The sequence below is a fragment of the Trichoplusia ni genome, chromosome 10, assembly GCF_003590095.1.
Source record: "Trichoplusia ni isolate ovarian cell line Hi5 chromosome 10, tn1, whole genome shotgun sequence".
Classification (NCBI taxonomy): Eukaryota; Metazoa; Arthropoda; class Insecta; order Lepidoptera; family Noctuidae; genus Trichoplusia; species Trichoplusia ni.
The window spans coordinates 1,581,296-1,604,764 of NC_039487.1; the positions used below are offsets into that span (position 1 = coordinate 1,581,296).

General features: G+C 37.9%; 1 protein-coding gene across 1 annotated transcript; it reads right to left on the bottom strand.

Moving 5' to 3' along the window:
- Nucleotides 1-1,223: 1,223 nt before the first annotated feature.
- On the bottom strand, nucleotides 1,224-23,469 carry LOC113497978 (histone lysine demethylase PHF8-like). Its single transcript, XM_026877835.1, has 22 exons — nucleotides 23,228-23,469; nucleotides 18,916-19,001; nucleotides 18,321-18,503; nucleotides 17,800-17,912; nucleotides 16,390-16,526; nucleotides 15,679-15,877; nucleotides 14,898-15,139; nucleotides 14,413-14,539; nucleotides 14,044-14,166; nucleotides 13,517-13,639; nucleotides 13,021-13,191; nucleotides 12,398-12,606; nucleotides 11,667-11,899; nucleotides 10,746-10,903; nucleotides 9,993-10,112; nucleotides 9,313-9,499; nucleotides 8,833-8,959; nucleotides 6,699-6,967; nucleotides 6,384-6,489; nucleotides 5,189-5,333; nucleotides 4,080-4,161; nucleotides 1,224-3,449 (listed from the first exon to the last, which is right to left on the bottom strand). Exons 1-22 carry the CDS (start codon nucleotides 23,422-23,424, stop codon nucleotides 3,370-3,372), a joined length of 3,417 nt encoding a protein of 1,138 aa, XP_026733636.1. The 5' UTR covers nucleotides 23,425-23,469; the 3' UTR covers nucleotides 1,224-3,369.

Genomic DNA, 23,469 nt, shown 5'->3' on the forward strand with positions numbered 1-23,469 from the left:
CGTCCGCAACACAGAACATCTGAGATTGCAGACACGTGACAGTCCTTTTGGAAACGTCACGTGACTATTTTCTAAAAGATTTTCGAGACGGGTGGACTGAACAAAGACTCTACACTACGCAATCATACGTTGAGTACTTGAGATCAGTTTTATCTTCATCCGAGAGTTTACGACTTATTTCTATCTCAACTTTAAGAACACAGTTTTTATCATATCAAATGGTTAACATACATTAGACGAGTCCATAAGCTGTACGTTTCGACCAGATATTATTACTTAATCATAGCCACAAACTTCGGTCAGTTAAATGTATAATTACTATATATTTCTATTTCGTGACACATCAACATATAGATCAGATAATTAATATTACATTACCGTATAGTAGAAAAATATCTAAGTTATATAAAAATCGATTGAAAATAAATATTCTATAACATTTGGATAACCAAGGGCCTACGGTACTTATGAAATGGTGTTTTAGAGGTTTCTTGGAGGTGTGGAAACGAGACGAAGCGATACATATCGTCCTCTCGCTTCAACAACGGCAAGTCTTACGTTAAGAGCTGGGGGTAGGCACTCTACTTCATCAAACAATTTGATTTGAATAAACAAGAAGTATGGACGCCAATGTAAACGTATGACACTCTTTTTAATATAAAACGTTTATGAAAACACACCCTGTTTTTTTTTTCGCAAATGAGAACAAGCCGTTTAATACGGACGCAAAAGTATTTGTGTGCAATAAGATTACCGTCAAGGAATTGATTTTTTGGTTAGACCAAATATGTTCAAACTTATTATGTTTATAGAACAAAATATTACTTTTAGGACGTTAAACGAGACAAGGCAAGTGTCAGATAACTGAATTCACTTTTTTAGTTAGTTAAGAAAAGATAAACATTCTTGGTGAGTCTTTTCATCTAAACACTGTTTAAAAATATAACCCGACTAAAAACGAATGTAAAACAATAATAAAGATTACCTATTTTAATATACCACTGACATCATTCAGCCAGATCAGTTTTTTATCAAGGTTTAGTATAAAGAGACATAGTTACCAAGATTTAGTTTCTATAAATCTTTTAAGTAGATTCATTGCGCCCGATAAGAGTTAATTATTTTTTGCTTTTGAAGCTACTTAATAAAGTGACCGGAATATTTTTTGTAAAATAAACAAAATAATTTGTATATAAATGTATTTTGAATTTCATGAACCCTATTGCACTTGTAAATATAAATGAATTTTGCGTCCGTAATTTTTTTAATACAACAAAATAACATTGAAAACACCACTTTACCTTTAACTACGACTAAAACGTAACAAAATGTCAATAAGTAGCTAAAGCAATTTTTTTTTAATTTTATACTTTTTTTCTTTTCATTTTTCAATTCATATTTATATACATTTATCATTCGGTGGTTGGTTTATCAATTTAATCTTAGAATTGTGAAAAATAATGTCTTTTTCATAAAATTTTAATTGATAATTTAACTTTTTATAAAAAAAGGAATATAAATAATAGCTTTTTATTTAATTGATGTCACTACTGCGTATAGAAAAGAAAATGGCTTAGTCCGTTAATTGATAGACATACACAAATAATTGAGAAATCAGATCTTACGAAAAAACAATGTTTTGATCTTGGGGAAAGTAAGTTTGGGGTACGTATGAATATCATGAGGCCTTGCCATAGTTAAAAATGAATTTATAACAAGTTTTAGAACTACAATTTATGGATTTCGGGTTACAATAAATTTAGGTTTTTATTTACATCCAAATTGTATGGCTGTGTTTGGAATCCAGTCAAAAAGTTGCGAATATGATAAATACAACATCAAAAGTAGATTTTGAATTATGTATACAAGGTATTATGACGCGCAAGTCCAAGGATCATAAAAAAATATGTTGTAATAATGGTTGAAATAACCCAAATTGAGACGCACTACATCTGAATTAAGCACGCAAAATAAAAGCTTTCAAATTACTTAAACTTACATCCAAAAAGATTACTCAATTCATTATTTTTCAAATAAAATAAGAACTGTGTTTCGTCCACTAAAAGGTTATTTAGAATACTATAGACCAATCACAGACGTTTTTTGAAAAACCCTTTAGAAACCAGAGAATCCGAAACAGTAGTTTTTTTTTTGCACCAATTCTTTTATTTTGCAGAGGCCCCATAAATATATTCCAAAAGAACTTTCCCCTGGAAAAAACTCTTGCAATCATTCCCAAAATCTACTGATTGAGAAAAATACGATCTAAGACTATTGTTATTAAATATAAAATCACATTTCAACCTGTGTGCTTGTTAAGCCGAGTACACATTGACAAACGTAGTACAATTTTAGAATAATTTTAAGGCTTTTTATGATTTCTTTTTGATATGATCTGATGTTAGACATTTTCTAATATCTAGGACATGTTAAAACATGTTCCCTGTTATGTTAGAAACACTTCTTTTATGCGTGAAGATGAACGATTTAAGGATAATAAATTTGGGACTTTAATATTCAAGTTAAATACAGAAACGGTTGAAAAAGAGGTCTTTTACAAATTTTCATAAGCTACAGTTAATTTCGTGCGGTAAGCTCGATTTTCATTTTAAATATTATTGATAAGGAAATAATACCTCATTACAATAATGTTGTTAGTTTCTTATAGAATGCGTTTGGAACATGACTGAGCGCTGTTTTAACATGTAGATATACATCTATTTGTCAATGTGTCCTCGTCTTCAGGCAGTTAAGAGCTCCTCACTGGGTTAGTATATGTTTTAAGCGAGCAATATATCATGTGAAAATAATAATAAGTAGAAAATTACGTAAGAAACAATATTTCATAGTCATTTTCACGTGTTACACTACAAAATCGCTCGAAAAGATCCATTTGCGACTGTTTTTAATAACATATCTAACTTTTTTTCGGGACAGAACTCTTTTTAATATAGATATTTTAGTTTAAGCTGATGTAAAATCGAATGTCAACTAATGCGATTGAGAAAATGAAAGACTAAGAACCAATTACAGCATTTGACATGTGATTTGATAAATTAATACTTTTGTTAATCTTTGAAACTTTCAAACGTTGAATGGAATTGCGTATTGAGTCTGTAACTGAGTTGGTTTATATGACTTAAAACAGCTTAATTAGCAATCAAATTCTTAGAATGATACGTATTTTTCTATTAATATAGGTTGTGTATTTTTTTCTATCTCGAATAAGATAAGTTATTAAAACAGTCGCTATACAAACGACGACCGACAACACGTATTGGTCCGTGCTAATATACAATATATATATAAAATATACATCTACATACGTCCGTCTGTCACACCGCACACGTAACTACAACTAGTATATAATTAATATATCATTTTGTGTATCTTAAGGATTTTACCGAGACGCTGCTTTGCGGTCTTCATTCCTTTCTTCAGTCTTGCATCTGGAACAACAGGTTTGAATATTTCTATGAAAATGACATCTCTACAATTCGTATTAATTTTTCAAAATATTTCGTTGGTGTGCTACAAGGCCTTGCGGGATTGTCCAAATTGGTTTATACCGCGACCCCGGTACACAAAAGGCAAAGGACCTGTGCGGGTTTTAGTCAGTAAGAGTCTGATAGTCCCTTCGTATAAACCCAAAGCGGGTGGTGATTTTATGATTTCTCATCCGAAAAAATATTGGCTTCATAGGAAAGAAGTGATATGTATAAGTAGTCTAAGTTGAACTATTTATTATGCACACGTTGAGAAAATCGGCTGTAGTATGGTTAAAAGCGAGAATAAGAAGCCTTCATTAGAAAACGGGAAGAAAGATAAATTGGCGCCATTACTAAGCGATCTCCCTTCACGTAAGAAGTTATTACCAAAAAAGTAATGCCATTGAATTCAGGATACAGTAAGGAGCAGAGTTGATTTGTTTCGCACTGCTGGGGAAAAGAGTTCGCTATTTGATATCGATTTCATCCTGTGTCCTTGGCGTGCTTCAGTAATAAAATATTATTCAGTAAAGAATTCTTAGTGTATATGTATATGTAGTGGAAGTGTTATAGATTGTAATATATACTTACTCTTGTTATTTGGCGTATTGTGTACAGGCGGTGGAGGCCGCCTGCTTTTCGTCGCTAGCACTGCTCGCTTTGCGTTCTGCTGCTAAAATGAAATAAAAATTAGATACCATTTATATCCAACTATATTGAGAAGGAGAATTATGTAATTACAACTTTGTCTGTGGTAGTTTGTTTGGGTTCGTTTTCTGCTTGGGTGTCATTTTAATATCAGCAGCTTTTTTGAAGATTCCCGCATTTAAGGAATGTAGCGAGGGGTTTCGTAAATATTTAACATGCGCAAAGACCACACTCGGGACCAGCATTTGTGGATTATATGGCCGATTATCTATATGTGGCGGCGGGGGCAGCCGCGGGCTACCGCTAGTCAGTATATAGAGTGTGTTGTATGTTACCGGCGCGTGCGGCGGGCTGGGCGCGTGCGGGCTGTGCGGGGCGTGCGGCTCGCTGTGGGCGGCGGGCGGGCGCGGCGGGGGCAGCCGCGGGCTACCGCTAGTCAGTATATAGAGTGTGTTGTATGTTACCGGCGCGTGCGGCGGGCTGGGCGCGTGCGGGCTGTGCGGGGCGTGCGGCTCGCTGTGGGCGGCGGGCGGGCGCGGCGGGGGCAGCCGCGGGCTACCGCTAGTCAGTATATAGAGTGTGTTGTATGTTACCGGCGCGTGCGGCGGGCTGGGCGCGTGCGGGCTGTGCGGGGCGTGCGGCTCGCTGTGGGCGGCGGGCGGGCGCGGCGGGGGCAGCCGCGGGCTACCGCTAGTCAGTATATAGAGTGTGTTGTATGTTACCGGCGCGTGCGGCGGGCTGGGCGCGTGCGGGCTGTGCGGGGCGTGCGGCTCGCTGTGGGCGGCGGGCGGGCGCGGCGGGGGCAGCCGCGGGCTACCGCTAGTCAGTATATAGAGTGTGTTGTATGTTACCGGCGCGTGCGGCGGGCTGGGCGCGTGCGGGCTGTGCGGGGCGTGCGGCTCGCTGTGGGCGGCGGGCGGGCGCGGCGGGGGCAGCCGCGGGCTACCGCTAGTCAGTATATAGAGTGTGTTGTATGTTACCGGCGCGTGCGGCGGGCTGGGCGCGTGCGGGCTGTGCGGGCTGTGCGGGGCGTGCGGCTCGCTGTGGGCGGCGGGCGGGCGCGGCGCGGGCAGGGCGCGCGCGGCGGCGGCGTGCAGTGCGGCGCGCACGCACTCCCGCCGCACGCCGGCGCGCGCGCCCGTGCGCAGCCGCGGCAGCAGGCGGCCCAGCCGCGCGCGCGGGGACCACGCCTCGTCCCTGCGAACCAAGCACAGCTATAGCAGGAGGAAAAACAATATACACAGGTCTAGTGCTCGCCCGGTCAGTCCGGGCCTCGCCTCGTGCACGGGGTAGTGAGGTGTTTGCCAACCCCGTGCACCGCCTCAGGGGAGCGCGCCACCTCGAGTCCATGGAATAGGGGACGGGGACTTCCCCAAGTCCCTCGCCCCTAGACCCATTCATGAGGGCTGGAAAAAGGCGTCGTCCTCCTGCGCCCGGTGCGCTTTCAGCGACCGGGGAAGGCAGTTGAGATCTCCCTCTCCCGCTCCGCAGTTTCTTTCTGCGACTTCACGTCCTCGCAGCCGGTTATCACCGCGCCCCACAACTCTGCACTATCGACCATCTTCCGCACTACGGCCGGCAGCGACAAAACACCCCCACTTCATTTGTGAGGACACGGCATTACTCCTCCCAAGCAACAGCGAGGATCGCGAGCGCCGTGTCCTCCACGCGCAGGACGCAGTGGTGTCCTCGACCCCCGGCTCCCTGTGTATGCGGCACAGGAACTTGCCGCAGCAACCCCGACAGCACCTACTTCACCCTGAACGACAGGCAGCCGTGCCTTTTCCCGAGCCAGTCGTCGAGCACTGGCCAGATCGCCTCGACGGTTGCGAGGCCGGCGGCTTTCGGTCCCAGAGCGGGGATCCGGCCAATACACAAGCCGTCCGGCCGTAGGAGATCGTGCGGTACCCGCGAACGACTCTGTCAGCCACCGCCCTCTGCGGTTGTCGCGCGGTTTAACGAGTGAGGTCAGGTCCATCAGGTCCTGTATGGGGCCCCTGTGTGGGCACAGAGAGGCTCCATACAGGGGCATAGACCGCACTATACACCGCACAATTAAACTATTCAAGTTATTGATTGTAACTTGAACAGATTAATTGGTAAAACGACACATATAACAAAGAGTCGCAGATTCTCATCCGGGGTTTTTTTCTCTATACGTATTATTTGTATTTAATTTCAAAACAGATAGATCAAAAAATTCAAAAAAAACTATAATCGATCATTGTAAAGCGTAAATATACTCACTTATCACCCTTGGACCGCGAATCTACCCTGTTCCGTGAATTTCTTCGACGTTTCGACGCTGTCCATTCTTCATCTTCATCTGAACTCATTTCTAATGATGGATACACTAAGAAGGCAAAAAAGAAATTTATTAATACATATGGTATGCATGGTATTTTTTTTTTAATTTGTTGTGTAGACTTTCTCTTCTATCCCTACTAATATTATAAAAGTGTGTCTGTTTCGCTTTCACGTCTAAACCACTGAAGTGATTTTAACGAATTTTGGTACAGAGATAGAGTTGTCCTTAGAAAAACATAGTTATTGTTGGCTCACCATACTCGTCGTCGCGATGCACCTCCCGGATGACGTCCTCGTCGCGCGGCAGGTCGTGCGGCAGGTGGGGCGGCAGGTGGGGCGGCAGGTCGGCGGGCGCGCGGCGGGCGCGGCGCTGGGCGGCGGCGGGCGAGTCGGCGCGCGGCGCGTCCAGCGCGAGCCCGAACGTGCGCGCGCCCGCGAAGCGCGAGCTGATGCTCAGCATGCCCGCCACCGCCGCGTCCTCCGGCTCGCTCGCGCCGCCCGGGACCAAACTGACGCCCATATCACTTGTATTTATTTAAACTCTTCTATAATTCCATGGTGTACAATAAAGAATATTCTAATCTAATCGAATCTAAACTGACCCAGACGAATTATACAGACAATAATCAGTTTAATGACCACTAAACATCCCATGACCATTAAATATACCTTCCAGTGGCGAAGGCTCCATTAAACTCGATTCCTACCGGCTTTCCTTTCGAAATATAGAAAATACTAGTGTCTATTATTTTTCATTATCATTGAAACAAATTAATAATTTACGAAGTTAAAGTACTGATTATGACAATAAAATTGCTTTTAAAAATAACTATAAAAAAATCCGCCTACCATTTTACACCGCGCAATAAATCCCGCTCACGCACATTTGGTCGTCGTTAGTAAGGACTAAGGTAACTCATAAGGCGAAACAGGAATCCAGTACAAAGTTTCTATTGCAGTGATCGTGACCTTGACGTCACAAAGCGTGCCAATCTTAGGAGCTAGGGAAGCCGCAATTTTTCGAGTTATAGGGACGGAGAGATACGCCAGAACGAGATAGAATGATACCGAACTTCGTTGTCCGCCGGAACGGGATAGAATGATAGTTTTTTTTCACTTTTGGTTCGCGGTCATTTATCTGTCAAACTTTATATTTTTTTCACCAGACGATTTGCATTTAATTCGATATATTAGTATAATAATTTAGAATTGGTCATGTACTATTGTTGAAATTTATTTATTTGAGTAAATTAGTGTAAACTAGAGTGAATTAGTGATAGTTTTGTGTCGTGTTAGTGCAGTGTGGTGCAGTTTAGTTATATTGTTTGGTAGTCGTCTATTTCACGCAGGTATTTAGGTAAGTTGTTTTAGTTTGTAGTTTTAATAGAAGCAGTTGTTATTTAAGTAGTAATATGTTATAATAGACTAACTTCGATAGCATGGCGGCATTAGTGAACGTAGAATGCTGCCTGACAGATTATTTGTTGACTGAGGAAACATCCTTTTCAAAGTTGAGTTTTGAAAATAAAAAACACGTAATTCATTTAGGCCGTGCTCGCCCTGACATGATTATTTTATTATAAACGACGCGATAGGTTTTTCAAACATTTTAATAGTTCTTTTTACAACAAGTATCCTTGGCTCACGGGAAGTTGTAAATTAAATAAAATGTTTTGTTTTCCTTGCTTGTTATGCTCAGATTCTAACAGCTTATGGAGCCACACGGGATTTAATGATATTAATAATCTTACAAATTCCTCTAAAAACATGTTCAGACCGAAAAACATATTCGTAGTTGTTTATCATTGCATGATTTCGGAAATCATAGGATAGAAACATTTTTTGCTAATACGCATGTAGTTCTTAATAAGAATGCTAAAGAAAATTCATCGTGCAAGATATAAGATACAAGCCATAATAACTAGAATTCACGCATCACAAGCAAGGTAAGGTTTTTTTTTTGGTCCGGCTTCCCTTCTAAGAAAATTCACCCTTCGCCACTGATACCTTCCTTATACTACATAAGGAAGAAATATAATTTCAGTGTTTAGTGATCATGTAACTGATTCAAGAAATAGCAAATAATATAATCGAAATATACAGACACATCTTTCCATCCATCCATCTCAACCCAGTTACCTGGGCAACACGATACCCCTTCATTAGACTGGTTATCAGACTTTTCAAGCTTCTGACTACCTGTAACGACTGTCAAAGATGTAGGAATAACAGCCGGGACCCACAATTTAATTTGCACCCCGAAACTCGGAGGAACTCGTTATGACAAAAATGGTCACTCATCTACGGACCAACCGCGTAAGTATAGCTTAACCTGTGATCCTATTACCTGCAAGTCTTCTATGGTAAGTGTAACAGGTAAGTAACTCACGTGTCTACAACCGGCTGTTCCTCCTCGGCCAGCACGGAGGCCTGTATGAGCGACTCGATGCCGTTGACGGGCGCCGGCCGGGACGACACCTGCTTGTAGCTGTTCGAACTGGCTGACGCGTTGGACGCTGAACATAGAGGTGGTAATAATTACTTTTTTTATATGAAAACTGGTAAAACCAGTTATAAATAGTATTCATATTAAAATTTTAATTGCTGAGTGGTTGCGAAACTTGACTCCATTTGTTTGGGTACTTAAAAAAGAGAAATCAATCTTATTATATTTTGATGTGTGTGGATGTGTTAAAAACAATTTTATATTCCAACGTAACTGAGGAATAAAAAACTCTTAATTATTTTAGACTGTTAAGAACATCAAAGAGAAGCGCACACACATAATATTGATAGATTGATTAATATATTTTTCACAAAACGTCTCGAAGTTTCTTAGAACATTTGCACGGACGGCATTAACGCGTACCTTGCGCGGCGGGGCGGTAGGCGTGCCGGGTGTGGCGCGGCTTGCGGGGCCGCGGCGCGGGCGCGTCCTCGAGGTACAGGTCGGAGTCCTCGTAGTCGTAGGTGTTGGACACGCGGCGCCGCACCGGCCGCTCCGAGCGCCGCGGCGCGCTGCCTGCCGGCGTGGCGCCCGGCTTTTCTTCTACCACCTGCATTATCGCATATTATTATAATGATTTAATGAACATTCATTTTTGTCATATGTGTTAAAAACAAAGTATGAGAAACAGACAATCATTATGAAGATAAATTTGATAACCTAACTTTGAGCAAGGCTTTATCTCAAACTAGTTGTGGAACGCGACTTCCACCGAGAGGTTAAAATATTATAAATAAGGATTTTCTAAATCGAACTACTCCCAACTATGCAACTTCTCCCCATTCTCGTAACATACGCCATAACTAGTCTGCTTATATTAATCCTAGCTAATGGGAGAAGTGCAGTAGCTTAACTCAATCAATGAGCTATAGAAATTTTCAGTTCAATAGATACTGAGATTAACGCATCCAAACAAACAAAAAAAAAACTCATCAGCAATCTCTTATACACCTAATATTACGCCCTCTTTAAGTATCTCACAAACCATGCATATAAACTTTAATCTTGCTAAAACTCTCCAACATCTACGAAGCAGAACTTACATAATTAGTGGTAGTAGTATACTGGTGCGCGATGGCTGCGTCGTACGAAGGCAGCTGGTTCTGATGGTAGTCGCCGTTCACCGTCTCCTGGACCGCCACGTTCGTGTAGCCAGCTGCTTGCTAATGACAAATAAATATAAACAAGTAGACATGATGATATTCGTAAGGCAGCGGGCATTGATTGGAATAAGAAAGCTAAAGGTGGAGCTGATGAGGAAAGATATAATGTGATGATGATTTTCACGTATACTCCATTCATTTAGGTATTTAAATCAATCTTGATTTGTCTTTTTGTAAAAAAAAATCAGTTTTAAAATAAAACTTGACTAAAATCCAATGTAGATTTCCAAATGAAATATAAAACTGTAATATATCAGTCGTTTATTTATGTAATATGTGTTGGTGTAAAAAGACACACAAGATTGCTTTCCTTTATTAAATGTAGTGTAACTTTAACCGTTGACGCAGCGCACGCACAAAAGTGATAATTACACTACTTTTGTTTTATACAATTCCCGCAGTAAACATCCTTATGTCACGGGGGGGTTTCACAACACAAACATACAAATCACACCCAGACTCAGAACAATCATTCGTGGATCACACAAATATTTGTCCTACATTGAAATCGAAACCGCGACACAACGCGTACAGTGGATTTTGGCGTGGTTACCTCAACCGCTCGGCTATCCGTGCAGTCAATTCATGATACCTTGAACTTATTGAGGTATAAATTAGTGTTTTATTAATTACCTGTTGTACAGGCACGTCTTCATACCGCTGATAGTTATCAACAGTAGTGTAGGCGATGTGCTGCGGCTGCTGGTAGCTGTACACCGGCTGGTAGGACCCTGGCTTCGCTGACTCTGAATACTGGTAGTCCTGTTGTATGTCCTCAGCTGAATACATACCTATATCAAGTTAATATGTTATAAAAAAATACGGGTTTTTTTTTAAGATAAGAGAAGTTGATCTGTATTTTGAATTTGAGGTTTGCAAGGATAAGGGTACGGGTAATTGAAATTCTTCCATAATTCGATTCTATCCAAAGGTTGTCTGGAAGAGATTGCTTTTTAGCGATAAGACCGCCTTTTGTACTCATCATATTTATTTATATTGACCTAAATTGTTTTTCCTTATGGTGTACAATAAAGAGTATTCTATCTATCTATAAGGGCCTATGTGGCTGTTGATTGAAAAAGACCCCTGTAAACCCCTTATAATAAATCCACGGTCTTTAAGAGTAAAGCACTCTTGCAGTTAACACCGTGACTGTGCTGCAACGGCAGCAGTTCTGCTGTTATAGTTAACTGGCTAACTTCCCGCCGATATAGCTTTTCTACTATATGACAAAGCATAAAAAGCCACAGCAGGCCTTTGCAATAAGTAATCCAATCTGCACTCAAATCACATGCACAAAGATACCCCGTACTTAGGACAAGAAATCATGAATCAAAGAAAATCTCGTCCTACGCGCTGAAAAACTTGCGACCCAGCTCGCACAATGGGTTTTTAATAGTAACCTTTCAACCTTTACCAGTCGACTATCCATGCAGTAGACCCATTCTTACTCTTGAATCACAAAATGCAGATACAGCACTTGAAACATCCATAAACGCTTCCAACCAGCTTTCACATGCATGTCTAGATAAAAACAATAACAAATATTCTCACCGGGTCCATAATTCATTTCCTGTCCATCAATCCTGACGTTAGCCTGTAGGTTCTCATTCGTGAAGAGGATCTGTTCCTCGTGGTAGTCTCCTATGTCCTTCTTCGATATGGTCCATTGATGTATTGGTTTTAATGTCGGTCGCTCTGATCTTATGAGGTGAGACTTTAGTATTGAGTGCTCCGGTAGGGAGTATGGTGGTGGCGCGTCTTCTCGCGAAGATGATGGGGAGTTGCTGAAAGAGATGGATTGATTTTAGTTATAAGTAAAGATAGCACACATTTATTATTTAGTGACGGTTTACTCAAGCATTATCAGAATCGTCCGACTAGTTTCAGATCCACTCAGAGACCCTTTATCATGAGCTGACGCCGCGGCATGGTAGCAAGTCAAATCAATTCGACTTGAGAACCCGTCGCCGACATTAAACGAGCGCTGGACAGACCATAACAGTGAATAATGAAACCACTTCATCATCATCATATTATTATCCGCCTGGAGTACCTGGTACCCACTACTGAGTACTCTCTCTCCTCTCTTGCTACTTGTCTTATGCATCCTTCATACTTACATACTCATTACTTCCGTAAATTGTTGTTCCTATTCCAGCTGCTTCTCCATTTGACTCAAAGGTTGACTAGTATATTATAATGACTTGCGGCATTAAGTCCGCCTTATGTACCACAATTGTACATAAAAGTATAAATAAATTCACCTTTCCTATACAACTTACTTCATTTTATTCTTAAGGCTCGCAGTCTTCTTATCAGTTCTCTCCACATACCCATTCCCCTCTTGATATCCAACCTCCTCATACGTCTGGTAGGCGTACCCCTTCTCTGGCAACACCATCTCTTTGCCTTCGACCACATATTTCGTTTCTGGCAACCCGTTTGCGTATTTGACGTCTTGTGTTACGTACCTTTCTTGGTATACAACTTCCTGGGATGAGAGAAATACGGTTTATGAATAAAAATAAGCTTTGGTAATAAACGTGAGGTATTTTAAAACAAATGTTCTAACTTATTTAATGTTTTTTTTGTTTTAATTCTTTTAATGTTCAATGAGCAGTCATATAACACATATTTTAAGCAGCTAAAAAATCTCATAATATTGTTAAATAATACTACAATCAAATAGGAGAAAAAAAACTCTGATGTCATATTAAGTGTATATTATTACACCTATATAATCAGTGATAGGCAATTTAATCTTTTGCTATATTGATTTTACATATTCACATATACAGTGTGGCGCTAAATGGTGACATTAATGTAGCACCACACTGTATATTTAAATTCTTTCTATTCTATGCTGTTCTTTAATTTGTAATATATAACCTTGTTGTAAACAAACCTTATTATCAATAAAGAACTTGTCTCCATACGCCTTCTCCTCCACAAACTCTCCGTTCTGTCCCATATGCATGATCGGTTTTGGTAAGGTCAGCTTAAGAGATTTTTTAGAGCTTGCTTGCTTCTTTGAGTGAGATTTATTAGGTGAAGCGTGGTTTTTTACTTTGAAGTCCTGAAAATAAATTTTAGGTTAGACTTGTTTGATTAGCTCATCATCTTCCTAGACTTTTCTATGTTGGGATCGGCTTCCAGTCTAACTGGATTCGGCTAAGTACAAGTGGTTTACTAAGAGCAACGCGACGGTGTTATGTTTACTTATTATTTTACAATATGCAGGATGCGCTGAAAATCGGATAGACAATATTCAAAATGAACAAACCCATTTTTCATTGGAACTATTAGGTAAGATTAAGGTTATGCAGTTTTTACATGCATGATTACATTTCATTATGTTTCCATATTGATTTTTACCAAGGTTATATTTAAGTATACCTCACCTTATCTTTACTCGTCGTACTAGTGGTTCTTTTCTCCAAAGTCCTCAATTCTTTACACAGTTCCCTGACCAACTGACCTGAGTTCAAACATTTTGGTACGTTGTCGCGTTTCGCTGTATCTGTCTGCAATAGAAATACACACATTTAAATAATCTGTTTGTGTACTCCTAGCTTTCCCTTTTGACTTCAACATTTTATACACACTTTAAATTACAAGGATACTACTAAGAAAACGATACTAGACGTAACTGTATGATGCTTCAATACATCTAGCTGCCACTACTATAGAGTGAAAACCCCTACAAAAAAATGACCAACGCAATGGGGAATTGAATCCCCATGCAATGGGGTTTTCACAAATATCAAATGACATACACAAAGACACCCAAACCTAACAAAGATTTGTGAATCACACAAATGGTTATTCTACAGGATCAAACGAGGGTAGATGAAGTTGGTAGTGTACCACTCAACGTCAAAAAACATAAATTACAGTAAGTGTCCGTATTAAATGAAATAATACTTACACTTTTAAGCGCGTGCCATTCTTTGAGTGCATTAGCGAGTATCTTAATGCCTCGTAGTAACAGCGGTGGCAACGAAACAGGCGCTAGGCGGGCATTGCTTTCACTTAGCGTGAACTCTTCATCCTGCAAAATTAAATAAGTTTGTTAATTTGTTGCATTACTAGATAGAGACGTTGTTTCTTATTTTATATAGGACTACCATAATCACCTTATTATAAAGAGGCAAGTGGCATGATGAATGGATCCTCTCGGTCTACAAGTTTTAAGAGTTATAAAGCTTTCGCTAAGTAACTGTAAGTTGAGACTGTAAATTGTTTCAGAATCAGGAATTACGCTGACATTTTAGTAAGTAGTTGAGTCCGGCGGTACCTGTATCTCCTCGTTGTGCCTGCGCAGCATGGTGAGCAGATGCGCGCCGGCGTACCAGTGCATTGCCTCGAACAGCGGGTAGCGGAACATGGACGGGGTCTCCACGCGCCGCTCGATCTCGTAGATCCTGCGGTTGATTCATGAATATTGGATTGTGTTGGTTATGTTACTTAGAAAACAGCTGACATAGATAGACAATTTATTTTTTAATAAAACTTAAATAAAAAGGTAGAACATTTGCCTATACTAATGAAACCTCAAAAAGCAGAATGTAGCAGTGTCGTTTTGTTCCAAGTTGTTTAACAACTGTTAGCGTAACAAACAAACATACCTTGATATACTACAAGTATGAAATTATTAAGATGATTATTTAATTAACATTTATATCAATCTTTTTTAAATGTAAAGTAGTTACTGTTGACTGTTTCACCAAACTCTATAACCCTTACTGTCTAATCTATTTCTCACAGAAAAAAGAGACTCACTGCAACTGCATTTCAATCGCATAGGAATGCAGAAAATTCCCTCCAAAGACCAGCGAATCGCAGGGTGTTAGCACAGCGTGTATCCACCCGCTGGGAATGAACAGCGTCTGTCCCGCGGACACTTCCGCCGTTCCGTACCACTCCACCATGTCGCCGAAGAAGCGCTCGTTCTGATTGTTGGCGGCGCACCACTGCTGGTACAGGGCCAGGTTTGTCGACGTCGGCGGGATTAGGTAGAATATCTGGAAACACATAATTATACATTGTAGATAAATGATGAGTTCACTCGCGCGTATTTATCGGGATTGTTTGACTAGTTTCGGACCCAACCGGAGTTATTAGCTGACGCAGCGGCCTAAATTATTGATTTTTACAAAATATAAATTACATAACCTTGGGCGGACTAAAGAAATAATGTCGGAATTAACTCGTCTTCTTTGCGTAGAACTAGTCCTAAATAATCATATACAGACTGAAAAATGGGAAACAAGGCTTCCGACCCTCTGTAAAATACTTCTAAATCTAACAAGATACCATGAGAATAAAAATCTTAACACTGTCTTTGAATATTAAGTTTTAGTCACTAGTAAAAAGGACTTCGTTTCTTCTTTTAAGTTATATAACCCGTGCACTGAAAAACATTAATCATTACAAGCTTTTGCTTGTGGATTTCCCGAATGGATGTCGGTTATCTTGGCATACGACATAAGACCAAGCCTCTCAAGCCTGACGACTCACGCCTCAAGATGCTAGTTCTATCTCCATATAGCGTGCTGCGTACCTTCCGTCCGTGCAGTACGTGGTACCAGACGGTGGTCCCGCCGAAGTCGACGTGGAAGTCGGTGTAGGCGGCGGCGGGCGACATGAGGCAGTACTTGCGCACGGCGGGCGCGGGCGGCCGCTCCCGCCCCGACGCCCACACGCCGCTCGCCCAGTCCAGCGCGCGGGCCACGCCCGGCGGCTCCACCGCGCGGGACATGCTGCGGGGAGGGGTACATACGTTACTAAACACGAATATAATGAGTAAAAACGAATCGACGTAGGTTGCAGGACACAAATATAATGAACAAAAAGGAATATATGTTATTTTTGTAAGAATAAAGGTACATTATTTTGCTTGCTGGATTTTATTCAGTGATTTGATGAATTTTAAAACAACGTTTCAGAACTACATTATTAAAGCAATTTTCACCGTAGATATTTTGAGCCAGTATATAGACTACAAACACAATTAAATGATCATACACCAAAATAGAATAAAAACAGTTTTGGGTAATATTATTCTGATCAATTTCTCACATTTGATCGATGCTTCTTAAAAAGTAAAAATATTACATAAAAAGTTAGTTAATATCTGTTTTAGGATTTCCTTCGCGATTTCTCATCACAAAACAATCAGCTCATAACCACAAAAATACTTAAGAACCCTTTCAAAACATCTAGGCTTAGTAAGTAAAAGAATAACAAGTATTATTATACAACAGTCACTCACTTGGTCTCGCTGAACTCCAGACTGAGTACATTAAGAACTTTCTCATCCCTGTGCTCCGGCGGCGTCTCGAAGTAGTCCACGAAGTCGCCCAGTGTCATGCGCAAGGTCGACTGTTTCCGAACGTCTATCACTTCCACCTGAGAATAATAAGTTATTTAAATACTCTGTTTTACTGCATACTAGTAAAGTAGTCTAGGGCATTGATTCTTTATTATGATTCTTTTGGTGGTCCCATATAAATAGTTCAGGATTGTGTATTGGTCCCAATCAATGTATAATATAAAACAGAACTATACTTTAACTATATACAGATAATTTCTCATACGTACTTAAGCTTATTTACATACGGAATAGGGCTAAAGTTTATTTATGGGATATATAGGTATAGTATGTTTCTGCTAATAATATAAAGAATTAATTTAAAATAATAATATCAGCGTAGGCAGCTACTATACCTCGAAGGTAGTCTTATTTATTTACTTATATGGATCACCAACAAGGAATACACCTTACATGCTTACAGACTAAATTTTATACAGATTTATTGTGTTAATAGTGACCAGAGGCTATAAAATGATGATACAATATCTTATCAGATAATTCAGATAAAACACATTTTTTTTACGTCTACATTATTATAAACATTACAACAATTAGTTAAAAGGATAATTCCTAATTAATTATTATTACTTAGACAGGATCAAATGACCATCGGATAATTTCTATTATTGCAAAATTGGTGATTTCACAATAGCATGCATTTAGACTATTATTTCTAACACATTCCGACACGCAAAACGCAATCTTTAATAACAATAATAAAAATATATCAATCGACATAATGAGTAACCTCGTTAGGGGATTAAAGTTACATTGGTTCCAATGGAATTTCGTATAGCCAATTATTTTTTACTTTCGTCTTGTCTAAGTAGCTTATGTGGGATGGAAATGTGTCTCTTTCTAATCCAGCTTTGTAAAATGTAGTCAGCAATTTAACTGTCGTAAATAGTTTTCGAGTTCAGATGGTAGATCCTCTGACACAATGCCTTAAAGTAATGTTATTATGGTTGTGGAAGCATGACAGCGCAAAACATGAGGTAGAGCACAATAATACTTAGGGCCGATTTTTCAATCGCCAGATAACTTTTATTCGACGAATATGTTTGACGTTTTGACAGCTTTTGTATAGAAAATATGTCTAACGGCCATATTTATCCCTCAGATAAAAGTTATCTGACGATTGAAAAATCGGGCCTTAATAAAATAATTTGTAACAACACTTTAAGAAGTTGCGATAAGCCCGCTGGTACCCTTTGGTAAAATATCTGCGGAAAATACAATATTATACGCCGTTTTCAGAAGAAAGATTGAAAAAAACCCAAAAGAAGACTTACTATGTATATAACTCACCTCAAGTTGTGCTCCACAAAACCTTAGCACTGATCTGACTGTGAATGTGCTGGGGTTGGGGACCTTCATATCCAGTCCCTCTGTAACTGTGAATGTCACTGGCCGTGTGAAACCTGGGGGAAAAAAACGGTTATACTTCTCAACTCTCGCCATACAACTTTTAAACGGCTCGAACAATTTTTACGAAACACTCCCACATAATTGACCTTTAATACAAAACAAACTCACACACATTTGGGAGTTATAATGCCGCTGGGCGCTGACAGACTTACAGCCATTAACGGAAAAAAGGGGCAATAAAAACGGGTAGCCACCAGCGGTAATTCCAGGCTGTTAATATAATGATAATCGTTCATCAAACTATCGGGAAGACTTGCTTAAAACCGTTTTATTTCGAAAGCTGTAGTGACTAATTGATATTTTCTGATTACCTTGAGAAAACTTATAAATTTTCAGGGGTACGCCATGGCTGTGTCTTGGGCCCTATACTATGTACCCGGTGAATTTATAGCATGTCTCACCATTATCCCTGATGAACTCCTCAGTGAACTGGCTGGGCGTGAGCCGCTGCAGGGCGGCGGGCGCGGGCCGCAGCGGGCGGGCGGCTAGCGCCCGCACCCAGGCCGGCGTGCCCACCTGCGAGGGTCTGGTCTCCGCGCCCAACTCGTACCGGTCGGCGCGGTGGTTGTTTGTTGGGATTTTTACTACAAAAACATCATTACATTTAGTTGAAACTTACGTCTAGGAACGGAGAAAGTAGTTTTATTTCAATGTCTAACATTCGCGTAAACCTAAGAAACTACTAGGAACGGACTGATCAATATGCGTTGCTGCATTAAAGTAACATAATGCCATGTAACTTTTCTGTTTGTTAAATTATATGATTGTAACCAGGCCAACTGTTCTAAATACCTAGCAGTATTTGTCTAAGATTGTACTGAATACAGTATTTGCCGTGGGAAATTTACACATAGAGATAAGCAAATCTGAGGACTGCTTGGGCTGCTCTTGTTGTATAGAGTACTTGAGCCATAGAAAGTATTGGAGATATATTTGTGTACAATATCACTAACAACCCACATGGCCGAAATATTAAACACATAAAACTATACTTACATACTGATGGTCCGTATGTCTGTGCACATTTTGGACAATGATACTTGTCTATATCGTCTGAATGATAAATTTTGACGTCAACGCAACTGAAACAAACATAAAAAAATTAGGACTTGTTCTATTCATGTTCAAATGCTGTTCAACATAATTACTTTATGAAACATAGAACTACACAGTAATATACCAATTATAGGCAAAGATTTAAGTGCCACATAATCAAATATCACATGCATAAACACAAGAACAAGAACTATAAAAACTGAACAATTTCAAATTGACACAAAACTAATAATTTTGAAAGAAAATCTATAACCACTAGAGTCCCTAGTCAACTATCTGTCTACATTTCACTGTACTTATAACCACAATTGGTCCCAAAAATGTGGGACGATTTGGGGAAAGCTTTCACTTAGTCGTGGGATGATAATGGACTGGCCTTTAAATATAGATTTAAAATGTATTATTGAAACTACTTGCATAGTGATAAAAACCTTTATAAAATCTACTGAACAATTAGTTATTGAATTTTTATGTGCAGATAATTTTATATCATACATCTTCACAATCAACAATAATTAAATACCTCATATTAAAATTACAAGTTTTCCATTTACTAGAATACAGTCCAAAGATAAGATTTATTAGAATAATTAGCATTTGATTAACATGCAACCATTAACATACAGCTTCAGTGGCATGCATTATTCATTTACACACTGCTTCTTATAAGATCTACATACAATACTAGACCTACAGACAGACAGACAAACATATTAGATAAGTGAACCTAAAAAAGTATGAAATAATGAAAACACCTGTTTTGAATATCATAAACAGTATTTTCTTGCATGCTTGTACTATATATTTTATAGGTATAGATGGTTAAATTAGCCTGCCATTAGAGATTTGTTATGAAACAAGCAGTACCCTTGAATATCTCTTAGATGATGTTGTATTTTTATCACTTTGTGTTAAATACTAAATAAATAAGTAAGAACTTGTATTGCATTTTAGAACCAAAATCAATGTTAAGAAATTAGTAACATAGTAACCTCTAATTTGAGTTATCATGCTTTAATCCTTATAAATTATAAACATTCTTTTTTAAACTTTTTGCAACTGTTTTTGTGAACATTTTTATACTTGGTTCTGGTCATTTTTTATTCTACTTGTATAACATAAATGATAACATTTTAACAACAAAGTTACCATTAATAAAAGCATTATGTAAGTAATAACATTTATACCAAATACACTTGGTAGTAATCATTAAAATATTAATGAGAATACTCAATAATACGCGCGCATGCGATAAAGCTGCGCTGTCAAGCACACAACCTGTCCAAAAGCCAACCAAATGACAACTAAACTAAACTCCTTGGCTACTGAGTAATCACTAGTGACGCAGTTACGACAGCCAATGGCGTAGAAGGCGGGAAAAACATGGATTCCGATTGGTCGATAACACACTCACAATGTATATTTACAAATAAACATATTTAATTGCTGATAATCACAGTGCTTTATCATTAATAATAGGATGTTGCATTTATAAGGAAGTTGAAAAAACTTGCTTTTATCATTATAGATGATTGAGAGGACTATGTAATTGCATTTTGAAGATAGCAAGTATCTAAGTATGTTTGAGGGCAAAGGACAAATGTTCTGTATCTTCACATAATAAGAATGAATGCATATTTGTAAGCGCACCAGTTTTAATATAGCTTGGGGATCTTAATTGATTGAATTAAGAAAGAATAGTGTAACTGAAAAGTCTCATTCATATATATATTATGCATTGGTTTGTTACCCCCTGCAGCACATATGGGAGTCGTATGTTTTATTTATATAACAAAAAGAAGAAAGAATATGTGCAATTAAACATTATATTAAATAGGATTCCTATCTGCGACTGTGTGATTTCGCACAAAAATATAATATCAAAAGTTCATTGGGTAATGCAGTATACAAGTTGATTATGTAAAGCATTTTTTGTATCATCATAAAATATAAAGATGTACTTTAACTGTCAATTACATAGTCTCATCATACATATATACATACATTAATAGGTCAATAAAGACTCAATAGAATGTCCAATCTCGTTTGGATCTAGTTCTAAAAGGTTAAATTTTAAATAAGTAATAACAAGATTTAATTAGTATTACGCAATATTTACTGGTATTGAAATTTGTGGTATAGATCTAGTTTTTTAATGCTGATTAAATTGTTTAATTAATTTGTTGGTAACATTAATTACTTATCTAAATGTGGAATTTGTACATACCAATGATATATTTTTTTCTTTTTATTGATTTCATTGTAAGCAATACATTGAGAAAAATGGTTTTGTTCTGAATATTGTTTTGACACAAAAAAAGGTTTGGCCCCTGCAATATAATATTCCATATTTCATATTGGAAAAGTTTGTAAATGTCACAGAAAAAGAGCATTTTCAAATGGTATTTTGACATAGAAGAAGAAGAAAGAAATATTGGGCTACTAAGACACTATCATCACTTTGATCAATTAAAAAAACTAACAAATTGATAGGGGCCTATTATGGATCATTGTGCCCTTACATACTAGTATCAAGGGTCAATAACCAGTTTAAAATTATAATTAGCTTAACTTTTTTATGTACAATAATTGTAATCTTATACATAATTACTGCAATACATAAAAAAAACTATTGTTTGGTGTTAAAACATGTTTAACATAATATATACATGAATGTTTTGTTAATATTTACATATTTGTTTGCAAACCAAATAATTTTAATTTATAATGAATATAATATATTATTTACTTTGTTAAACTGGTGTTCTTTTAAATGAAGTCATGTTAATCAATTGCGAGTAGTTTTTTGTAGTAATAATATGATTATTATTCTATACTTATATTATTAAAGAGACACAATTTTTAAGTTTTTTGACATGGTATGGAGTAACAAAAAGAAAAACATTATTTGTGAGGCTAAGCTATGTTCACCCAAAAACTGTATCTAGAAAGTAAATTAAAGCCAGAATTATAATCTTTTGTATATAGAGATACCTTATTCCACTGTCAAATGAAGTTGTTCTTGTCAGACATATTATTTACTAGATCTAGTCATTTTAGAGCAGTACAAGCAACATGTTTCAGTGGAAGAATATAGGATAAGAAAATAATGAATAAGCAAGGGTAATAGGCAAGTATGACAAGTTTTCATAGGAACTGAAAAAGAATCCTCTTTCAGTGGTTCATATAGATCATTGAAATAGACTAAAAACAACTAGTAAGTGCATGTCAGGGTCGCAAAATGGACAAACATTGATTTTTAATTTTTCTATAGGAATTTTATGTTTTTTTTTTGTTTTATTTATGTTTCATTTTGAAATGAATAAAGTAACATGCATTTATTATTTTATTTCCAATTCCAAAGTACCTGTCATTATGGCTTTTTTAAATTCTGGTCCTAACAAGCTTTTATGCTTATGGTCAAAATAATCAAAATGTTTAAGATGTTTTCCCTTTCAGAACATGTTAGATCTTGTTAAGCAATATTTTCATGATTGTTAAATTAAACAATTCTGTAGCATTTTATTGATACATTACCTATGTGGTTAAATTGGTTATTAATTTGTTTTTATTTCATTAATAGCTATAATACTTGCTAAACATTAATTATTCGACGGGTTACATGCATTTAGGTAATAAATAATTTTCTATTGTTGTATAACATTGATTGTGTCCAAAACATTAAATTGGATTAGTGTTTTTGGAATTTAAATACTTGTTAACGAATTGATATCATAGTCAAAATAAGTGGGGGCGACCAAAGTCCTATAAGCGCTCGCTTTTTTATGACCCTTGCCTTCATTAGAATATAATTAGACCCTTTGGGATTTCACAACATTTTCTCTGGACATTTATACGCTCAACTAGGCCGTAATCACATTAAGTAATTGAAAACTAATTACATTTAACATTTTAACGTTTATCGACCCGTTGACATGCAATAAATAATATAAATAAACACAAAGAATGCACCGCAGATTAACGCATTCTGATAGACCCATGACGACCACTGATGTAAACAAACAAGAACACATAAAAAACAAGACAAAATTATCAAATAAATTACAAAAAAATATATCAAACAATGTAAAGCGTGAAAATGAAGCTAATGAACGGAAAAATAAGAAATATTCAGTAAAACATTCGCACACACAAGAGATGGCCGAACGCGCATACACTGACAAACTTCACAGCAATTTTTTTAACACACAACGAAACTTTCACAGTGAAATTTATATATTTTCCACATTACCTGCCATGAAACCACTCACGACAGCAATCACATTCTATCATAAATTGTCCAATATTATAAGGTTGACCACACAAACAATAGGTTTCCTTCGATGACGCCATTTTAATGGCGAATAGACAATTTTGTTGTTTTTTCTTTCCACGTCGCTTTGGAGTGGCCACATTTAAAAATGACGTCTGTCTGGGAGATTTTGACATTTTTGTGATAATATTTTTCAGCAAGCAACACAATATTGCGTTATG

Bases quoted from the DNA above. Each gene is read 5' to 3' on its own strand.
- LOC113497978 (XM_026877835.1), bottom strand. From the start codon at position 23,424: ATGTCAAAATCTCCCAGACAGACGTCATTTTTAAATGTGGCCACTCCA. The intron at 13,640-14,043 runs GTAAGTATTATT...TTTCTATTGCAG, and splicing joins AATGGCACGCGCTTAAAAGT to ACAGATACAGCGAAACGCGA. The intron at 6,490-6,698 runs GTGAGCCAACAA...TTGCCTTCTTAG, and splicing joins GCATCGCGACGACGAGTATG to TGTATCCATCATTAGAAATG.